We start from the raw sequence: 22,075 nt of genomic DNA, 5'->3' as shown, positions 1-22,075 counted from the left end.
GTTGCATCACTGAAGCTTTCTGAAACCTGCAGTTCATTCATTGTTTCCTTTAAGCCTCTTTGAAATGTAGATCTGATGAAGGTAAGTCAGTTTATTGCATTAAGATAATTTCGTTAGATTGTAAACTATACTAAAGGGTCCAATTTAACAAAATAATATAAAAGAACCATCCATATACTTCTCAAGCAGTGTAAGCAACGTTACACCACCTTTGCAAAGCCCCGTGGGTACCTAATTTGTTACATATTAGATCATTGGGAGAGACTAGGCTATTTTGTTTAGTTGTGGTTTTAATACATGGTATTACCAGTATCTGTGATCCTGGCAGACTAATCTCCAGAGAAATTTTTTTAAGTGAAATGTAACAGATTTAAAATAAGGGAACCATTCACATTCCTGTTTTTACTTAAGCATCCTGGATAGTTTCTCTAGACGCTGCTGGTGGACTTAAACAGGACGGAGGGCGGAGAGATCCCTAACTTCACTCTCCAGGCTTGTGACTACTGACGAGGGGAAGGCGGGGCATCCTCTGGTGCGCCTCAAGCGTTCCCCGGGTCGGAGACACGAGGGCTGGGCGGGCTCAGGGAGGAGGCGGGAGAGGTGAGAGGCTAAGATCTGGGCGTCTCGAAAGGCCTTTCTGAGACACCCTGCTCAGCCCGAGGGGATCTCCCAAGGAAATGGCACCTGGGGACGATTTTCCTGTTTGACCAGACTTTCCGAACTCCCGCGGCCGGGCCTCCCAGACCCCTCGCCTGGGCTCGACCCTTCTTCTGGCTACCCGCGCCTTACCCTGTCCAATTCGCCTACCGCCCCAGGGCTCGGCGATTCCGCTGCGCGCAGTCCCCGGCGAGCGAGCGCCGGACTGCAGTCGTCGCCCCTCGGGGCTGGGGTGCTGGCGCCGCGTGGTGACTGCGGGGGAGTTGTACGCTGCGTGGACCTGCGTCTCCTCCTTGCGCCTCCCGCAGGGGCCACTCCTTCCGGGACCCGGCACCGCAGCTCCAGCGCGCGGGCGCGTGGGAGGAGGGAGGGAAAACAAGGGTGGTGGGGATGGAGAGGGGGAAAGTGAAGAGAGAGAAGGGAAAGGAGCCGGAGAAAGAGAAAATACGGGGAAAAGGAAAGGAGGAGAAAGATAAAAAGAAGGAGGTGGAGAAGGAGAAAATTAAGGAAAAAGAAAAGGAAAGGGGGAGGGAGGAGAAAAGTAAGAGTAAAGAAGAGGAAAAGAGGAAAGGGCGGGAGACGGAGAAGGGGAAGGAACAATTTACGGAAAAAGAAGAGAAAGAGAAGGACAACAGCACGTTGGCAAAGCCGCCGCTGGAGCTGCCGGTAAGAGACGGGTGCCTCAGACCCTCACCCAAGGCCTTTGTCAGCGTTCTGGCCGGAGCGCCGGCTCTCGCGCCGGAGGGAATCCGGTCTCGTGTGCGGGCTTTGTAACCGTGGATGGAACAGGTGTGCCAAGCTGCGAACGCCATCTCCCCGGCCCCTTGCCCGCTCTCACCCCTAACCCCGACCCTGCGTCCAAGGTCTAGGTCTAGTGTTGAGGAAGGTCAGGTCTCGTCTGGTCTAGTGTTGAAGAGGAGGCTTTAGTCGGGTTCACGGGAGCGCGGGGAACAGCCCCCTTTCCAGCCCCATCTCTGTCCGACGCCCAACGCTAGCTCCCAGTCCGCCCACGACACTGAAACCAGTCCCAAACCCTCACCACACATGCGCTCTCTCTCCCAGTCTTTTCTGTTTCGTAAGTTCCATGTGGGAAGGTGCAGGGTTCCTGAATTTGTGCAGGATGTGTTTTGGGTCCCTCTGGACATTTTCTGTGGGCGCTGAGGTTACTACTTCCATTGTTTTCAGACCACCAGCGCCCAGAAGGGACGGGCACAAAGGTTTAACTGAGAGGTCTCAGAAACCAGGCACTGCAGTCACAAAAGGACAAATACCTATGATTCCACATATATGATGTACCTAGAGTAGTCAGAATCGTAGAGAATAGAATGGTGGGGCCTGGGGGAAGGGGGAGTGCGGAGTTTGAGTTTAATCTTACAAGATGAACAGTTTTGGAGATGGATAGTGGTGATGGTTGCACAATATTATGCATGGATTTAATATCACCGTATGTTAAAGAATGGTTATGATGGTAAATTTCATGTTGTGTATTTTACCACGATTTAAAAATTGAGGGGGAAGAAGGAAAAACAGGCATTATTTGGATCAGCTCAGTGGGCTCTGTGCTCCTGGAGTTCCTGAGCTCAGAGCTGCTTTCTGGTTCTAAACAATGTGAATTATTAATGGAGATTTGATCTCTGGTAAAACACAGACTACATAGGTTCACATATAGTTAAATGAATAACTTTTGCAAGGAACAGTGGTGTTGAGAATCACATTTCGGGTCTGAACTCCTGTTTTACAGTAACCCCAGCTTTTCTTAAGAGATTTTAAATATGAGGAGGCTTGTATTTTAGACTAAAAAATAAGCAAAATGTAAAACATCAGTGACTGCAGAATTTCTAGGGGTTTAGGAGCAGCGATATGGTTGGAAAGGGAGTAGGGAACTGTTTTTATTCACAAAATTTCATAGAAGCTAAGGTGCCATTATTTTAGGTAACACAAACAAAGAAAAAAAATGCTGCCAACCAAAATATGACATACCATAGATTGTAAAGTCCTCATTTCAGAGATGTTAAAATGTGAAAAAAAAAACAAACAGAAAACAAACAGCATCTTGGAACTGATGAAATATGTTGGGATAGCCTGAGTAGAGCCATTGGTGGAGATAATGAGGGGGACACAATCCACATCTTGCAGCCAGTTCTTGGTGGCATCATTGCTTTAAAACATCCCCTTCATGCATCAAGTCCCTCTTCCTTACCATCACTCTCTCAGAATGACACTATGACATTTAGGTGTGGGTAAGAGGGAACGGGGAGGAAGTGGGGATGGAGAGAGGAAACACCTATGGAAATACCTTTTGCTTTAAGAGCCATCAAGAATTCACTCCAAAAACAAACATTCTGTTATTCACTAGACAGGTTTATTAAATGCTGCCCTGTACACAAGACCCTATTAGACCAGACCTTAAACCATCTTACTTTTACATAGATCTTATATATTAAAAAATAAAAAAAGAGGTGGGAGGTGGGATAGACATTTAGTGCTGTTTAGGATCACTTTTTTTTTTTTTTAAACAGAAATCCAGTCTAAGTCTAATGTCAACATTTAGTGTTCAAGCAGAAATGTATAAGATTATTATTTTTAAACCAATGCCACTGAAGACATTTATTAGTGTTTTTTATGCATGAGAAATCTCTTTAGTAGGCTGTTTGAGAAATAGAATTCCTCTGAGTAGTCTGGCTGGATTGTTGCTCATTTATTACTGTTTACATTAAAGTTTGTACCCTAAAAGTCACCTTTCTGAGCACTCTGAAATTTCTATTTCTGTCTTCATACCAGCCTGCCCTTCTTGCCCCTCAATCACTTGTCATAAAATTTTCTAAGGTTGGTATGTTGGTAGAATGCTTCTTCCTAAAGTTTACATCTAGTTCATCAGGTTTTAGCATCAGATTTTTAAATACTCAATTATGATTGGAACAGGTTTAACAGTTTCTATAATCTTCGCCTTTTCATTTATGAGGGTAACCTTGCCCTAAGAGCTTTTAATCTAGTGATTCAACTGGGAAGACAAGACAGATTAATAATATGAGACCTTAGATGCTTACATGCTGAGTGGCAAAGTCAATATATGGAACAAGTAGGCCCCAAGACCCCATACAACAAATTGAATTCTGTTGCAGTCTCCAATAGACATGAACTCAGGAAGCAAAGTGAAGTCTGAAAATTGACCCTGAAGATTTATGGTACCTCCCATAAATCCTGATATATATATATATATATATATATATATATATATATATATATATATATATATATATATATATATATATATAAAATATATATTTGATAGATTGACCAGGAGTTGGGGGATGGAGAGGGGGTATGCAATTAATATCACATAACTGATGGCTGATTATATAAAATACAAACTGACTGGTACAGTTTGTTCTAGACCTATTAAATGTTTTGCGATATTTTGTCCTGGTTTACAATTCCACAATATTATTGGCAGGCACACTGCCAGGAGTCAGGAAAACCAGGGCCCTGATAGCATAGCTTTATTGACTTATCTTTTGTTTCACAGGAGAAAAATAAGCAGATCCTAGTGCTGGGCCTGGATGGAGCAGGAAAGACCAGTGTTCTCCACTCTCTAGCTTTAAACAGAGTCCAGCACAGCGTGGCACCAACCCAAGGTTTCAATGCAGTGTGCATCAGCACTGAAGACAGCCAGTTGGAGTTCCTGGAGAGTAAGCTGTCTTTCTCAGTAGTTCTGGGGATAACCGATAGCCTATAGCCACATTATTGTTATACCTTAAGCCAGATTTAATGTTATCAACATTGGGTCGTTGTGAAATGAAACACTGGGTCAGATTTTCCTAGACTTTCAGAATGCATGTGTAGTTTAGTGCTTGGGTACAGTGTGGGAATCACTTTCTGTTCTTTTCATTTTCTTCTTTTTGCAGTGGTGGCGATAAAGGGGAGTTGAGGGGAAGGCTTTTGCACCCCTCCTATAACAGCCTCCCTCCTCCCTTACTACCCCAAATATAAATGCAATCTGAGTAAATACAGTGTGTTTCCTTCTCTGCAAATGCAAATAGAGGTAACCTCCAAACCTTTTGTAACCAGATGGCAACCCAGAAACCCCTCCTCTAGCAGTTCTGGAGTCACCACCTCTCAAAATATTGCTGTACCCCAAAGTTGCATTAGATCCTCTTGTCTCCTCTTTACACTCTCTCCTAGGATGATTTTACCTTTCCTCTTGACATTAAATACTATCTATATGCTAGTGACTCCCAAATTTATCTCTCCAGCCAAACATATCCAGATGTTGCCTGACATCTCTACCTGGCTGTCTCACTGGCCTCTCAAGCCTAATATCGTCAAGACAAAATGTTTGATATATCTCCGTATGTGTTCCTTTCCCTTGTAATCCAACTGGTCAGTAAATGTCTCCTCACCCATCAACATGCTCAAGCCAGAAAACTGGGAGTTTTCTGTACCCCCTTTTGTACCCCACCTCCAGCCCGCTAGTAAAATGCTATGAATTTTTGCTTTCATTCAGTTGCGAAGAGAAAATGGTGGGCAGAGAAATTGGTAAGCCTGCAGGTAAATCTTTATGATAAAAGCATTGTTAAGAATAGAGTTTTCAATTTCCCCAGAAGCTATGGAAGAAATAATATTTTTAATGAAATGGATGGCTAACAAAAGTCTCAAAATATAAAACGTGAAAAGAAAAATGGGAAGGAAAGGAAAGGGAAGGAAAAAAAGAAAGGGAGATAGGAAAGAAAAAGAAAACTCCAATTAGAGGGAGAAATGGACAGATCTGCCGTTGGAGTGAGGGGTTTCAACATATCTTTGTCAATTATTAATAAGATCAAGGAGAAAAAATATCTGCAGAGATATATAAAATTTGAACACAGTCAACAAGTTCGATCTAGTGAATAATATAAAATTGTCCAAAAAAAAAAAAAATATATATATATATATAAAATTGTCCAATTAGACAATTTTAGCCACATACAAAAGTTAAAATTCACATTCTTCTCAAACACTCACAGAACAATTACCAGCAAAGACCGCTTACTGGGCCATACAGCAAGTCTTAACAAAGTTTTCAAAGAGGATGCATCATACAAACTGTGTTCTCAACTACATTGCTGTCAAGTTAGAAGTTAATACCTAAAAGATAGCAATCCCTCTGTAGGTGAAATGCCATGGTGTTGCCAAGAACATGGGGGACGACATGTTCATCTTTAAACTACATGTGTTAAAACCATATGAATTACTTGGATTATACACATTCTTTAAAAAAATTAAAAACACAAAATACTTCAAAGAATGACTAGCCTGGCTCTCCATACAAAAGAAAACAAAGACAAATCAACACCCTGTCCTATTCGTTTTTTAAATGGTATTGTTAAGTCCCTATAACAGGAGTCTGCACACTTTTTCTGCAGAGGGCTCGAGAGTAGCTAATGTAGACTCTGTGGCCGCATGGGCTCTGTGCAGCTACTCAACCCTGCAGTTGTACTGCGAAAGCAGCCGGAGACCATATGTGCACATATCTATGTGCCTGTGTTCTCATACAACTTTATTTGTACTGAAATCCAAATGTGATATAATGTTCATGTGTTACAAAATGGTATTCTTTTTTTCCCCAAACATTTAAAAAGGTAGAATCCATTTGTTGTTCGTGGGCTGTACAAAAATAGGCAGTGAGCCAGATTTAGGCTGTGGGCCATTGTTTGTCATATTCTGTCCCAGGAGAAAAATAAAAACTGAATTCATTGTGTATGTATTATTATCATTCCAAAAAGTCTCTTCTGGGAAGAATCAGCAGAATGAAATAACCCAAAGGAATTTTTTCTGAAGCAAGTATTCCTGAATGCCCACAGGATCATATTAACTCTTTGTGCAAGATTAAGAGAGGAAATTAGTTCTGGGATTTTGACAAAGGAAAAAAGTTGTGCAAGTGAGGCTAGCCAATGACATTTAAATCAGTCCATTTAAAACTTATTTTAGAGAAATATGTGTTTTAACCCACCACCCTGAATTATTTTAGTATCCTACTCCCATTCGCTGAGCTATACCTGACAGGCAGGCATTGGCCATCATGGCTGCTGTGTATAACAGATCAGGAGGCATCCACTGTAGTACAAATTTAAGATCTTTATGCTGGTCCTTTGTGTTCCAGAATGAGTGACCCGCTTGTGGAGGGTAAATATTCCCACCAATCATTTCCCCAGTAACATCGCTGAAGTTGTTTGAAGAATTGGGTAGAGTCTCACAGAGGTCTTTTATTAGAATATGTATCCAGTGTTCAGGAATTATCAAAATGTGTCTTTCCTGCCCCCCTCAGTGGACTCTCCTGAGGTTTGTGTGTGTGTCTTCCTTCTCTACTGTTCTTTGTAGTTGGTGGCAGCAAACCTTTCCGTTCCTGTTGGGAAATGTACCTGTCCAAGGGATTGCTGCTAATCTTTGTGGTGGATTCAGCAGATCACAACAGATTACCTGAAGCTAAGAAGCACCTTCATCAACTAATTGGGACAAATCCAATCCTTCCTCTGGTTGTGTTTGCAAACAAACAGGTAAAAATTGGTGCAAATATAAATTGTACTCAATAGTTTTATTATTAATACAAGAAGTAGAAATGTCTACTTTTAATAGCGAGATATTCAATAATATGTTGTATGTTCAGTTCAGTTTATACTATTAGATCTATTGGATTATACAGTCAGCCCTCCATATCTGTGAATTCAACCACCTGTGGATCAGGAAAAAAAAGATTCTGGAAAGTTCCAGAAAGTAAAACTTGTATTTGCCACACACAGGCAACTATTTACATAGCATTTACATTGTATTAGGTATTATAAGTAATCCAGAGATGATTTAAAGTATATGGGAGGATGTGCATAAGTTATTTGCAAATACTGTGCCATTTTATGTAAGGGGCTTGAGCATCCTCAGATTTTGGTGTCTGCTGGGGTCTTGCAACCAATCCCCCTCAGATACCAAGGGACAGCAGTAAATTCCTTGAGAACAGAGACTATCATTCACCTTTGTGTCCTTTGTAAAACCTAGCATAATGCCTTGTACATAGTAGGAATTCAACAAACACCTGTTGAATTTATTTTTTTTAATTTAATTTTATCTATTTTTTACAGAGCAGGTTCTTACTAGTTATCTGTTTTATACATATTAGTGTATATATGTCAATCCCGATCTCCCAATTCATCCCACCACCACCCCCACTTTTCTGCCCTGGTGTCCACATGTTTGTTCTCTACATCTGTGTCTCTATTTCTGCCCTGCAAACCGGTTCATCTGTACCATTTTTCTAGGTTCCACATATATGCATTAATATATGATATTTGTTTTTCTCTTTCTGACTTACTTCACTCTGTATGACAGTCTCTAGGTCCATCCATGTCTCTACAAGTGACCCAATTCCGTTCCTTTTTATGGCTGAGTAATATCCCATTGTATATATATACAATATCTACTTTATCCATTCATCTGTTGATGGGCATTTAGGTTGCTTCCATGACCTGGCTATTGTAAATAGTGCTGCAATGAACATTGGGGTGCATGTGTCTTTTTGAATTATGGTTTTCTCAGGGTATATGCCCAGTAGTGGGATTGCTAGGTCATATGGTAATTCTATTTTTAGCTCTTTAAGGAATCTCCATACTGTTCTCCATAGTGGCTGTATCAATTTACATTCCTACCAACAGTGCAAGAGGGTTCCCTTTTCTCCACACCCTCTCCAGCATTTATTGTTTGTAGATTTTCTGATGATGCTCATTTTTACTGGTGTGGTAATACGTCATTGTAGTTTTGATTTGCATTTCTCTAATAATTAGTGACGTTGAGCAGCTTTTCATGTGCTTCTTGGCCATCTGTATGTCCTCTTTGGAGACATGTCTATTTAGGTCTTCTGCCCATTTTTGGATTGGGTTGTTTTGTTTTTGTTTTTATTTTGTTTTTGCGGCACGCGGGCCTCTCACTGTTGTGGCCTCTCCCGTTGCGGAGCACAGGCTCCGGACGCGCAGGCTCAGCGGCCATGGCTCACGGGCCCAGCCGCTCCACGGCATGTGGGATCCTCCCGGACCGGGGCACGAACCCATATCCCCTGCATCGGCAGGCGGACTCTCAACCACTGCGCCACCAGGGACGCCCGGGTTGTTTTTTTTTTTAATACTGCGCTGCATGAACCGTTTATATATTTTGAAGATTAATCCTTTGTCCGTTGATTCGTTTGCAAATATTTTCTCCCATTCTAAGGGTTGTCTTTTCGTTTTGTTTATAGTTTCCTTTGCTGTGCAAAAGCTTTTAAGTTTCATTAGGTTCCATTGGTTTATTTTTGTTTTTATTTCCATTACTCTAGGAGGTGGGTCAAAAAAGATCTTGCTGTGATTTATGTCAAAGAGTGTTCTTCCTGTATTTTCCTCTAATAGTTTTATAGTGTCCAGTCTTACATTTAGGTCTTTAATCCATTTTGAGTTTATTTTTGTGTATGGTGTTAGAGAGTGTTCTAATTTCATTCTTTTACATGTAGCTGTCCAGTATTCCTAGTACCACTTATTGAAGAGACTGTCTTTTCTCCATTGTATATCCTTGCCTCCTTTATCATAGATTAGTTGACCATAGGTGCATGGGTTTATCTCTGGGCTTTCTATCCTGTTCCATTGATCTATATTTCTGTTTTTGTGCCAGTACCATATTGTCTTCATTATTGTACCTTTGTAGTATAGTCTGAAGTCAGGGAGTCTGACTCCTCCAGCTCCGTTTTTTTCCCTCAAGACTACTTTGGCTATTCAGGATCTTTTGTGTCTCCATACAGATTTTAAGATTTTTTGTTATAGTTCTGTAAAAAAATGCCACTGTTAATTTGATAGGGATTGCATTGAATCTGTAGATTGCTTTGTGTACTATAGTCATTTTCACAATATTGGTTCTTCCAATCCAAGAACATGGTATATCTCTCCATCTGTTTGTGTCATCTTTGATTTCTTTCATCAGTCTCTTATAGTGTTCTATGTACAGGTCTTTTGTCTCCTTAGGTAGGTTTATTCCTAGGTATTTTATTCTTTTTGTTGCAATGGTGAATGGGATTGTTTCCTTAATTTCTCTTTCTGATCTTTTATTGTTATTGTATAGGATTTCAGGAGATTTCTTTGCATTAATTTTATATCCTGCAACTTTACCAAATTCATTGATTAGCTCTAGTAGTTTTCTGGTGGCATCTTTAGGATTCTCTATGTATAGTGTCATGTCATCTGCAAACAGTGACAATTTTACTTCTTCTTTTCCAATTTGTATTCCTTTTATTTCTTTTTCTTCTCTGACTGCTGTGGCTAGGACTTCCAAAACTATGTTGAATAATAGTAGTGAGAGTGGACATCCTTGTCTTGTACCTGATCTTAGAGGAAATGCTTTCAGTTTTTCACCATTGAGAATGATGTTTGCTGTGGGTATGTCATATATGGCCTTTATTATGTTGAGGTAGGTTCCCTCTATGCCCACTTTCTGGAGAGTTTTTATCATAAATGGGTGTTGAATTTTGTCAAAAGCTTTTTCTGCATCTATTGAGATGACCATATGGTTTTTCTCCTTCAATTTGTTAATATGGTGTATCACATTGATTGATTTGCGTATATTGAAGAATCCTTGCATCCCTGGGATAAATCCCACTTGATCATGGTGTATGATCCTTTTAATGTGTTGTTGGATTCTGTTTGCTAGTATTTTGTTGAGGATTTTTGCATCCATATTCTGTTTTTTGCATCAGTGATATTGGTCTGTAATTTTCTTTTCTTGTAGTATCCGTGTCTGGTGTTGGTATCAGGCTGATGGTGGCTTCATAGAATGAGATTGGGAGTTTTCCTTCCTCTGCAATTTTTGGAAGAGTTTGAGAAGGATGGGTGTTAGCTCTTCTCTAAATGTTTGATAGAATTCACCTGTGAAGCCATCTGGTCCTGGACTTTTGTTTGTTGGAAGATTTTTAATCACAGTTTCAATTTCATTACTTGTGATTGGTCTGTTCATATTTTCTATTTCTTCCTGGTTCAGTCTTGGAAGATTATACCTGTCTAAGAATTTGTCCATTTCTTCCAGGTTGTCCATTTTATTGGCATAGAGTTGCTTGTAGTAGTCTCTTAGGATACTTTGTATTTCTGTAGTGTCTGTTGTAACTTCTCCTTTTTCATTTCTAATTTTATTGATTTGAGTCCTCTCCTTCTTCTTGATCAGTCTGGCTAAAGGTTTATCAATTTTGTTTATCTTCTCAAAGAACCCGCTTTTAGTTTTATTGATCTTTGCTACTGTTTCCTTCATTTCTTTTTCATTTATTTCTTATCTGATTTTTATGATTTCTTTCCTTCTGCTAACTTTGGGTCTTGTTTGCTCTTCTTTCTCTAGTTCTTTTAGGTGTAAGGTTAGATTGTTTATCAGAGATTTTTCTTGTTTCTTGAGGTAGGATTGTATTGCTATAAACTTCCCTCTTAGCAGTGTTTTTGCTGCATTCCGTAGGTTTTGGATCATCGTGTTTTCATTGTCATTTGTCTCTAGGTTTTTTTTGATTTCCTCTTTGATTTATTCAGTGATCTCTTGGTTATTTAGTATATTGATTGCCTCCACGTGTTTGTGTTTTTTACGTTTTTTTCCCTGTAATTGATTTCTAATCTCATAGCATTGTGGTCAGAAAAGATGCTTGATATGATTTCAGTTTTCTTATATTTACCGAGGCTTGATTTGTGACCCAAAATGTGATCTAGCCTGGGGAATGTTCTGTGGGCACTTGAGAAGAAAGTATAATCTGCTGTTTTTGGATGGAATGTCGTATAAATATCAATTAAATCTATCTGGTCTGTTGTGTCATTTAGAGCTTCTGTTTCCTTATTAATTTTCTGTCTGGATGATCTGTCCATTGGTGTAAGTGAGGTGTTAATGTCTGCCACTATTATTGTGTTACTGTCGATTTCTTCTTTTATGGCTGTTAGCAGTTGCCTTATGTATTGAGGTGGTCCTATGTTGGGTGCATATATATTTATAATTGTTATATCTTCTTCTTGGATTCATCCCTTGATCATTATGTAGTATCCTTCCTTGTCTCTTGTAACATTTTTTATTTTAAAATCTATTTTATCTTATATGAGTATTGCTACTTCAGCTTTCTTTTGATTTCCATTTGCATGGAAAATCTTTTTCCATCCCCTCACTTTCAGTCTGTATGTGTCCCTAGGTCTGAAGTTGGTCTCTTGTAGACAGCATATATGAGTCTTGTTTTTGTATCCATTCAACGAGCCTGTGTCTTTTGTTTGGAGCATTTAATCCATTCACGTTTAAGGTAATTATCGATATGTATGTTCCTATTACCCTTTTCTTTATTGTTATGGGTTTGTTATTGTAGGTCCTTTTCTCCTCTTTTGTTTCCTGCCTAGAGAAGTTCCTTTAGCATTTGTTGTAGAGCTGGTTTGGTGATGCTGAATTCTCTTAGCTTTTGCTTGTCTGTAAAGCTTTTGATTTCTCCATCGAATCTGAATGAGATCCTTGCTGGGTAGAGTAATCTTGGTTGTAGCGTCTTCCCTTTCATCACTTTAAATATGTCATGCGACCCCCTTCTGGCTTGTAAAGTTTCTTCTGAGAAATCAGCTGTTAGCCTTATGGGAGTTCCCTTGTATGTTATTTCTCGTTTTTCCCTTGTTGCTTTCAATAATTTTTCTTTGTCTTTAATTTTTGCCAATTTGATTAGTATGTGTCTCAGTATGTTTCTCCTTGGGTTTTTCCTGCATGGGACTGTCTGCACTTTCTGGACTTGAGTGGCTATTTCCTTTCCCATGTTAGGGAAGTTTTTGACTATAATCTCTTCAAATATTTTCTCAGGTCCTTTCTTTCTTTCTTCTCCTTCTGGGACCCCTATAATGAGAATGTTGTTGCATTTAATGTTGTCCCAGAGGTCTCTTAGGCTGTCTTCATTTCTTTTCATTCTTTTTTCTTTGTTCTGTTCCATGGCAGTGAATTCCACCATTCTGTCTTCCAGGTCACTTATCCATTCTTCTGCCTCAGTTATTCTGCTATTGATTCCTTCTAGTGTATTTTTCATTTCATTTATTGTATTTTTCATCTCTGTTTGTTTGTTCTTTAATTCTTCTAGGTGTTTGTTCTTTAATTCTTCTAGGTCTTTGTTAAACATTTCTTGCATCTCCTCGATCCTTGCCTCCATTGTTTTTCCGAGGTCCTGGATCATCTTCACTATCATTATTCTCAATTCTTTTTCTGGAAGGTTGCCTATCTTTACTTCCTTTAGTTGTTTTACTGGGGTTTTATCTTGTTCCTTCATCTGGGACATAGTCCTCTGCCTTTTCATTTTGTCTATCTTTCTGTGAATGTGGTTTCATTCCACAGTCTGCAGAATTGTAGTTACTCTTGCTTCTGCTGTCTGTCCTCTGATGGATGAGGCTATCTAAGGGGTTTGTGCAAGCTTCCTGATGGGAGGGACTGGTGGTGGGTAGGGTTAGGTGTTGCTGTGGTGGGCAGAGCTCAGTAAAACTTTAATCAGCTTGTCTGCTGATGGGTGGGGTTGGGTTCCCTCCCTGTTGGTTCTTTGGCCTGAGGCATCCCAGCATTGGAGCCTACCAGCTCTTTGATGGGGCTAATGGCAGACTCTGGAAGGGCTCACGCCAAGGAGTACTTCCCAGAACTTCTGTTGCCAGTGTCCTTGTCCCTTGGTGAGCCACAGCCCACCCCCAGTCATCTGCTGCAGACCCTCCAACACTAGTGGGTAGGTCTGGTTCAGTCTCCTATGGGGCCACTGCTCCTTCCCGTGGGTCCTGATGCACACACTGCTTTGAGTGTGCCCTCCAAGAGTGGAGTGTCTGTTTCCCCCCAGTCCTGTCAAAGTCCTGCAATCAAATCCCGCTAGCCTTCAAAGTCTGATTCTCTAGGAATTCCTCCTGCTGTTGCCAGACCCCCAGGTTGGGAAGCCTGATGTGGGGCTCAGAACCTTCACTCCAGTGGGTGGACTTCCATGGTATAAGTGTTTTCTAGTTTGTGAGTCACCCACTCAGCGGTTATGGGATTTGATTTTATCGTGATTGCGCCCCCTTACCATCTCAATGTGGCTTTTCCTTTGTCTTTAGATGTGGGGTATCTTTTTTGGTGAGTTCCAGTGTCTTCCTGTCGATGATTGTTCAGCAGTTAGTTGTGATTCCAGTGCTCTTGCAAGAAGGAGTGAGCACACATCCTTCTACTCCACCATCTTGAACCAATCTACCTGTTGAATTTAATTCAGTGAACATTTATTGACTTTTGAATTGATTTCTACAAAATATTTGCGTGTTTAATATGTATAAAGAAGTGGTTTTAGATCAATTAGCCTGACCTGAATTTATTTCACACACATGCATTAAAATATTAAATGTTCATGAAGAAATTGGAACCCTTGTGCAGTGTTGGTGGGGATGTCAAATGGTGCAGCCACTGTGAAAAACAGTATGGCAGTTCCTTAAAAAATTAAAAATAGAGTTTTCATATAGTCCAGCAATCCACTTCTGGGTATATAACCAATAGAATTGAAAGCAGGAACTCAAACAGATATTTGCACAGCCATGTTCATAGCAGACTTATTCACAGTAGCCAAAAGGTAGAAGCAACCCAAGTGTCCATCCACAGATGAATGGATAAACAAAATGAGATATATACATACAATGGATATTATTCAGCCTTAAAAAAGGAAATTCTGACACATGCTACAACATAGATGAACTTTGAAGACATTATGCTAAGTGAAGTAAGCCAGTCACAAAAAGACGAATACTGTATGATTACACTTTTTTAAAAAAAATTATTTATTTATTTTTGGCTGCACTAGGTCTTTGTTGCTCCGTGCAGTCTTTCTCTAATTGCGGCGAATGGGGGCTACTCTTTGTTGCGGTGTGCAGGCTTCTCATTGTGGTGGCTTCTCTTGTTGCGGACCACAGGCTCTAAGCATGCGGGATTCAGTAGTTGTGGCACACGGGCTCAGTAGTTGTGGCCTGCGGGTTCTAGCGCACAGGCTTAGTACTTGTGGCGCATGGGCTTAGTTGCTCCATGGCATGTGGGATCTTCCCAGACCAGGGTTCGAACCCATGTCCCCTGCATTGGCAGGCGGATACTTAACCACTGCGCCACCAGTGAAGTCCCTGAATACAGTTTTGTGAGGTCCCTAGAGCAGTCAAATTCATAGAAATGAAAAGTAGAATAGTGATTGCCAGAGCCTGGGGGAGGGAGAAACGGGAAGTTATTGTTTAATGGGTACAGAGTATCAGTTTTACAAGTTGAAAAGAGTTCTGGAGATGGATGGTGTACAACAATGTGAATGTACTTATTTGTACACTGAACTGGACACTTAAAATTGGTTAATATGGCAAATTTCTTTATGTGTATTTTACTACAATAAAGAAAGTTTAAAAAGGTATTAGACATCTATAGCATTGTACAGGCATACCTCATTTTATTGCACTTTGCAGATATTTTGTTTTTTACAAATCAAAGGTTTGTGGCAACCCTGCATCGAGCAAGTCTATAGGTACCGTTTTCCCAAAAGCATTTCTCACTTCATGTCTCTGTGTAGCATTTTAGTAATTCTTGCAATATTTCAAACTTTTAAGATGATTATTATATTTGTTATGATAATCTGTGATCAGTGATCTTTGATGTTACTATTGCAAAAAGATTACAATTTGCTTCAGGCTCAGATGATGGTTAGCATTTTTTAGCAGTAAGGTATTTTTTAATTAAGGTATGTACTTTTTTTAGACAATGCTATTGCACACTTAATAGACTACAGTAGTGTAAACATAACTTTTATATGCACTGAGAGACAAAAAAATTCATGTGACTAGCTTTATTGCAGTATTCTTTTTTTTTTTTTTTTTTTTTTGCGGTACGTGGGCCTCTCACTGTTGTGGCCTCTCCCGTTGCGGAGCACAGGCTCCAGACGCGCAGGCTCAGCGGCCGTGGCTCACAGGCCCAGCCGCTTCGTGGCACATGGGATCTTCCCGGACCGGGGCACGAACTGGTGTCCCCTGCATCGGCAGGTGGACTCTCAATCCCTGCACCACCAGGGAAGCCCTGCAGTATTCATTTTATTGCAGTAGTCTGGAACCAAATTTGAAATATCTCTGAGGTATGCCTGTAATGCTAAAACCCCTCTCTTAATTGCTAGGGTTGCCAGTCATAGGAGAGCTCAGTTCCTGCCATTTCTTCCACTACTTCTATGGATGAATATTTATGGAAGTAAACTAAATAATTACAAATGATCTAAAAGTAGGAGCCTATATTAAAGTCCAGCAGAGATGCTAGTCCAGCAGATTATTTCTAAAAGAAAAGCTGGAGATTTTTTTTTAATGAGCATCTTAAGTACCACAAACTGTAAAGATTTAGAGGATCCTGGTACATTTAAGTAAGCTGTATAGTATTCCATTGCATGAATATACCACGGCTTTACCATTTTCTTGTTGGATATTTGGTTTATTTCCAATGTTTTATTGCTAAAATCAGTTCTACAGTGAATCTTCATGTATGTGTCTCCTCGTTGATGTGTACCAACATTTCTCTAGTGCATGAGGAATTGCTGGGTTTTGGATTTGTCCATATTCAATTTTGCTAGATATTACCAAGTTGCTTTCCAAAGATATTGAACTAGTTTATTTTTCCTACCAGCAGTATATGACAGTTTTTATAGCTCCACATCCTTGTCAATACTTGGCTTGTCAAACTTTCATTTTTGCCAGTCTCATGGGGATGAAATTTTATCTTATTATTCTAATTTGCATTTCCTTAATTACTAGTGAGCTTGAACATGTTTTCAGATGTTCACTGGTTATTAGTTTCAAATTAGTTTCATTCTTTGAAATGAACTTCCACATTTGTGAATTATCTTTTAATATCTTTCCCCAAATTCCTGTTACGGTGTTTATCTTTTCTCCTTTGAGTTGTAGGAGTCTTTCGTGTCCTTTGGAAAAACTTTTGTCTGTTACATACATTACACATATCTTCCCCAGCAATCTATTAGCTTATGATTTTACTTTGTTTATGGTTCTCTTTTTAATACATAGGTTTTCATTTTTTTAAATAAATTTTTTTATTTTTATTTTTGTCTGTGTTGGGTCTTCGTTGCTGCACACAGGCTTTCTCTAGTTGTGGTGAGCAGGGGCTACTCTTTGTTGTGGTGCTCCGGCTTCTCATTGTGGTGGCTTCTCTTGTTGTGAAGCACGGGCCCTAGGCACGCAGGCTTCAGTAGCTGTGGCACGCGGGCTCAGTAGTTGTGACTCATGGGCTCTAGAGCACAGGCTCAGTAGTTGTGGCACATGGGCTTAGTTGTTCTGTGGCATGTGGGATCTTCCTGGACCAGGGCTCGAAACTGTGTCTCCTGCATTGGCAGGCAGATTCTTAACCACTCTGCCACCAGGGAAGTCCCAGGTTTTCATTTTTAATAGACAAATTTAGCAATACTCTCCTTTGTGGTTTATATCTCTTCATCAAATTGAATAAACAGAGCTATTTGGTGTCAAATTTATAACTTTTACTGGGGTTTAATAATAAAAGGTTTGGATATTCTAGTTTAAGTGTAATGCATCTTGGGTGATGCTCCTTGGCCAAAGTAATTTATTTTTTTGTATGACTCATTGGTTCAAGTTATTACATAAGTATTTTTAAAACGTCGACTTACTATCTTTACTCTTTGAGTGATGATCTCTATTAAGGCACAGTTATGTAAGTGTGGAATGCATCTGATATTTATCCCTGATGTGCTTTTATCATTACAAGGAGCCCCTCCTCCCACGCAACACCCTCCTTCTATTTTCTTCCTCTCCAATTCCATCAGTGACTTTTTTTTTAACTTGAGACATTGTCCACATGTTACTAGATTCATTAACACAGTTGCAAAATTCACTGCGGGCTCTAGGAATAAGTGAATTCAGGTTTCAGACAGGCAATATATTGGGAGGACCAGAAAGGTAATCATACCACATCAGGAAAAGTCTCACAGGCTCCCAGTTATGGAATTTGATAGGTTCATATTGGTACAAGAAAAAAATGACACAATATTGGACTATTTTCAGATGATGTCCTAAAGCTATGGGAAAACACTATGAAACAACAAAAAGCCAAATACAAATGCAATTTTAGGAGTGAAAATACTTAAACTTTTGCAAAGGACTTAAAAACTATAACTGAATCTGTGTATGTATTTAGGAGAGGGAATGTCAGAGGTCATTTGCATAAATAATTCTTGATGTGTGAGAGGCAAAGAAATATGTTTTGACCTTGGCATTTTGACCTCAAGGAGGTTTTGACCTTGGCATGCAGCATAAACACATGCTTTCTGTCTCCTCATTTTAATCTCTCCTCTCTCTACCTCTCCCAGTGGGTTTCTGTCCTTTAAGCCTTCCCCGCTTCTCCATCTTGTCCTTTTTCCCTCCACCTGTCCCTCCCCTCTTAGCCTCCTTTACCCACTACTCCATTTTCTAAAACTTCCTCCCTTATCCCTTCTCTGTCTCCCTCCATCCCTCCAAATTTGATCCAAAATTTTTTGTTCAGTAGAAATAATGGTTGCAAAGGAAAACTCACATTTGGCAAATGCTTAATCAATAAAATATGATATGGGCAAAAACCAATTAATGAATCAAATTTCTATTGTTAAGACAAATTAAAAATAATATTAGGAAAATAAAGATAAAAATGGAAAAACAAAATTAGAAGCAGATAGATTGCACTGTTTAGGAAATTGATTAAGGTATTATATCGACTTAACTTCATTCCAGAACATACTTTTTTGATGATAACTCATAAATGCTGATATAATTCCAATGAAAATCATTATATTCAAACAATCATTAAGATCATAGTAATGGGATTACAGTATCCTCCATATTAGAATGGAGGTGGGGTCATTGAGAGCAATAAATGAGAGTAATAAATGTATCTATCCAAAAAGATTGCAAAATAACCAACTTTTTCTCAATTCTTTTTTCATTCTTGGTGAAGGATCTTGAAGCAGCCTATCACATTACAGATATCCATGAAGCTTTGGCATTATCTGAGGTGGGAAATGACAGGAAGATGTTCTTGTTTGGAACCCAGGTGACTGAGAATGGCTCAGAGATACCCTCCATCATGCAAGATGCCAGAGACCTGATTGCACAGCTGGCTGCAGACATGCAGTGATCAGGCCTAGGCCCACTGTGAGGCTCATGATTTGAACATCACCAGGGAATGTTTAGCGGCAGGCTGGAAGCCAAAAGTTTCCACTTTCCAATAAAAAATAAGGCATTTCCTATTTTCTCAATGCAGGGCATATACACATATATAAGATAATGTTAATTGATTAAGAGGATCTCTATTTATATTTTGAACTTTAAAAATATTGGTAAAACAATGTATTTAGAGGGATTTGGATTTTTTTTTAATTTTTATTTATTTTTGGCTGCGTTGGGTCTTTGTTGCTGCATGCGGGCTTTCTCTAGTTGCAGCGAGCGGGGGCTACTTTTCGTTGTGGTGCATGGGCTTCTTATTGCGGTGGCTTCTCTTGTTGCGGAGCACGGGCTCTAGGTGCATGGGCTTCAGTAGTTGTGGCACATTGGCTCAGTAGTTGTGGCTCGCAGGCTCTAGAGTGCAGGCTCAGTAGTTGTGGTGCACGGGCTTCATTGCTCCATGGCATGTGGGATCTACCCAGACCAGGGCTTGAACCCACATCCCCTGCATTGGCAGGTAGATTCTTAACCACTGTGCCACCAGGGAATTCCCGGGATTTGGATTTTTAATCAACCAAATTAAAGTGAACAGTAGGAAGCATTCATTCCATTTGTAGTTTCTCAATGAAATGAGATTTACATTAAAATATTTTAATAACTTTTCTCTTTTCAAGTAAAAATCCAGGTGTCTTTCCTTTAAGTGGATCCATTTAATACTGTAGGGAAAGAAATATCAGGATAGGGCAATAAGAAAAGTAAGCACTATCAAATCCACATAGAAATATAAATTAACAGCATTCAGAAAGATTTAGGAAAGGCTTCTTTTTAAGAAACTATTGCACTAAAAGAAGAACACCATGAGGATTTGTTTTTTAAATTCTTGTTATTTAGCTTTTTTATATAGATAAGCTTTCTTTACTAGAAATATTTTGTAAGAGTGATAACTCTGTTTACCTACAGACATAAATCCAACTTCGAACCTTAGTGTCCTGTCTTGATCTTTTTTTTTAAAAAAAAAAAAAGGACTTCCAGTTTTGAGCCCAGCATGTAAGAAGCTTGGAAGCCACCACTCCATTCTAACAAGTTAAAAAGCTGAACAGACTAAAAAATCAGCATTGGAGGGAGCAACAGGAGAATACAGAGATTAACAATTTACCAGAGCAGAGACTTATAGTGGGAAACTGCCCATGGGAACCCCAGGGTAGAAAAAACGGAACGGTGACTGATGAATTGCTGGTTGCTCCAAGTGGAGTAATCTGAAAGTTAAAACACTCTAGGGGAACCCAGTCATTGGAGGGGCCCCCAATTATTTGAGATTTACCTCCAGAACCTCGACCAGATTCCTATAATAAATATTGGAGAGAAATCCCCTGGTGCTTCCAAGGGAGGGGAAAAATTTTTTTGAAATATGCCAGAGCACTCTGTCCTTCTTAACAAGACCTGCCCTCAGGGGAAACTAGTTAACCAGAGCCTAGCCTGCTGGGTTATTACCAGAGCCTAACTGACCTGGGGGAAATACCCAACTCCAGCCCACTCTAGACATTCTGTTCCACCTAAAAGGGCAGAAAACTAAGACTTAAGTTTGCAGTCCAGAGGCACTTAGTCTCTAAAAGCCTAAGACCTAATCACAGGACTATAGAACGCTCCCCCTCCCCCGCCCCAACCTCACCACCACATTACTAAAGGCCTGTTTACAGCAGCTCCTTTTACCCAGTACATCATGCCTGGCTATCAAGAAAAACTACAAGACATACTAAAACACAAAACATACAGAAGAGATACCACAAGCACCATACAGAAATGAAGAATGTGTTTAGTGGGCTTGTTAAAAGGCTGGACATAGCTGAGGAACGAATCTCTGAGCTTGAGACTATCTCAATAGAAACCTCCAAAACTGAAAGTCTAAGAACAAAGACTAGAAAGAAACAGAACAGAATATACAAGGACTGTGGAACAACTACAAAAGTTGCAACATGTGTGTAATGGGAAACCAGAAAGAAAGAAAAGAAAGGAACAGAATAAATATTTGAAACAATGACTAAGAATTTCTCCAAATTAATGTCAGACACCAAACCACAGATCCCAGAAGCTCAGAGAACACCAAGGAGGACAAATGCCCTCCCCCACAAAAAACAACAGCAACAACAACAAAAAACTATAGATAGGCATATCACTTTTAAGCTGCAGAAAATCAAATTTGAAGAAAAAATCCAGAAAGAAACCAGAGGAAAAAACACCTTACCTATAGAGGATCAAAGATAAGTACATTAGGCTTCTCAGAAACCACACAAACAAGAAAAGAGTAGAGTAAAATATTCACAGTGTTGAGAAAAAAAAACCGTTAGCCTAGAATTCTGTACCCTGTGAAATTCTTCAAAAGTGAAGGAGAAAAATTTCTTAGACAAAAATTGAGGGAATTTTTTGCCAGTACTTCTTTGTTGCAAGATATGTTAAAAAGAAATTCTTTAAACAGAAGGAAAATGATATAGGTCAGATATTTGGACCTACATAAAGGAAGGAAGAACATTGGAAAAGGAATAAGTGAAGGTAAAATTAAAACTTTCATTTGTCTTATTCTTTTTTTGTTTTTGTTTTTGTTTTTTTTTTTGCGGTACGCGGGCCTCTAGCTGTAGTGGCCTCTCTCCCGTTGCGGAGCACAGGCTCCGGACGCGCAGGCTCAGCGGCCATGGCTCGCGGGCCCAGCCGCTCCGCGGCATGTGGGATCTTCCCGGACCGGGGCACGAACCCGTGTCCCCTCCATTGGCAGGCGGACTCTCATCCACTGTGCCACCAGGGAAGCCCTCATTTGTCTTATTCTTAATTGATCTAACATTAGTTTTTTCAAAAATAATAATAGCAACATTATATTTGACTATGTATGCTTATATGTGTGTATAAATGTTATGACAGCAATGATACAAGGGATGAGAGGGAGGAATTTGGATTATTTAGTTATTATAAGGTATTCACATTACCTGTGAAGTGGTATAGTGTTATTTGAAAGTAGACTTGGATTTGTTGTTAATGTATATTGCAAACTCTAGGGCAACCACTAAAAAAAAAAAAGAAGTTATAACTGATATGCCAAGAAAAGAGAAAATGAAATCAAATAAAATGTTCAATTAAAACCACAAAAGGTAGAAAAAGAATGGAAGACAAAAAGAGAAACAAAGAACAAGGACAACAGATAGAAAACAGTAAAAATATGGTAGCTATTAATCCAACTAAATCAATAATCA

At 39.7% G+C, this 22,075-nt stretch overlaps 1 protein-coding gene across 2 annotated transcripts; it reads left to right on the top strand.

The window, feature by feature from the left end:
• The first annotated feature begins 1,036 nt into the window (after window positions 1–1,036).
• Window positions 1,037–19,516, top strand: ARL9 (ARF like GTPase 9). 2 transcript variants are annotated; one of them, XM_060011740.1, is made up of 4 exons: window positions 1,037–1,323; window positions 4,184–4,346; window positions 7,012–7,187; window positions 18,631–19,516. In XM_060011740.1, exons 1-4 carry the CDS (start codon window positions 1,048–1,050, stop codon window positions 18,808–18,810), a joined length of 795 nt encoding a protein of 264 aa, XP_059867723.1. In that variant the 5' UTR covers window positions 1,037–1,047; the 3' UTR covers window positions 18,811–19,516. The 2 variants fall into 2 exon arrangements, with proteins under 2 accessions (XP_059867723.1, XP_059867724.1); XM_060011741.1 differs by lacking the exon at window positions 18,631–19,516 and adding an exon at window positions 13,740–13,949.
• Window positions 19,517–22,075: the final 2,559 nt, after the last annotated feature.

The sequence above is a fragment of the Delphinus delphis genome, chromosome 5 (assembly GCF_949987515.2).
Source record: "Delphinus delphis chromosome 5, mDelDel1.2, whole genome shotgun sequence".
Lineage (NCBI taxonomy): Eukaryota > Metazoa > Chordata > Mammalia > Artiodactyla > Delphinidae > Delphinus > Delphinus delphis.
This window is presented reverse-complemented; position numbering and strand designations above follow the sequence as displayed.

Excerpts from the sequence above, each read along its gene's own strand:
- ARL9 (XM_060011740.1), top strand. The coding sequence starts at position 1,048 with ATGGAGAGGGGGAAAGTGAAGAGAGAGAAGGGAAAGGAGCCGGAGAAA. Across the intron at positions 4,347-7,011 it reads CCAGTTGGAGTTCCTGGAGA|TTGGTGGCAGCAAACCTTTC; the intron begins GTAAGCTGTCTT and ends TGTTCTTTGTAG. Across the intron at positions 7,188-18,630 it reads TTGTGTTTGCAAACAAACAG|GATCTTGAAGCAGCCTATCA; the intron begins GTAAAAATTGGT and ends TTCTTGGTGAAG.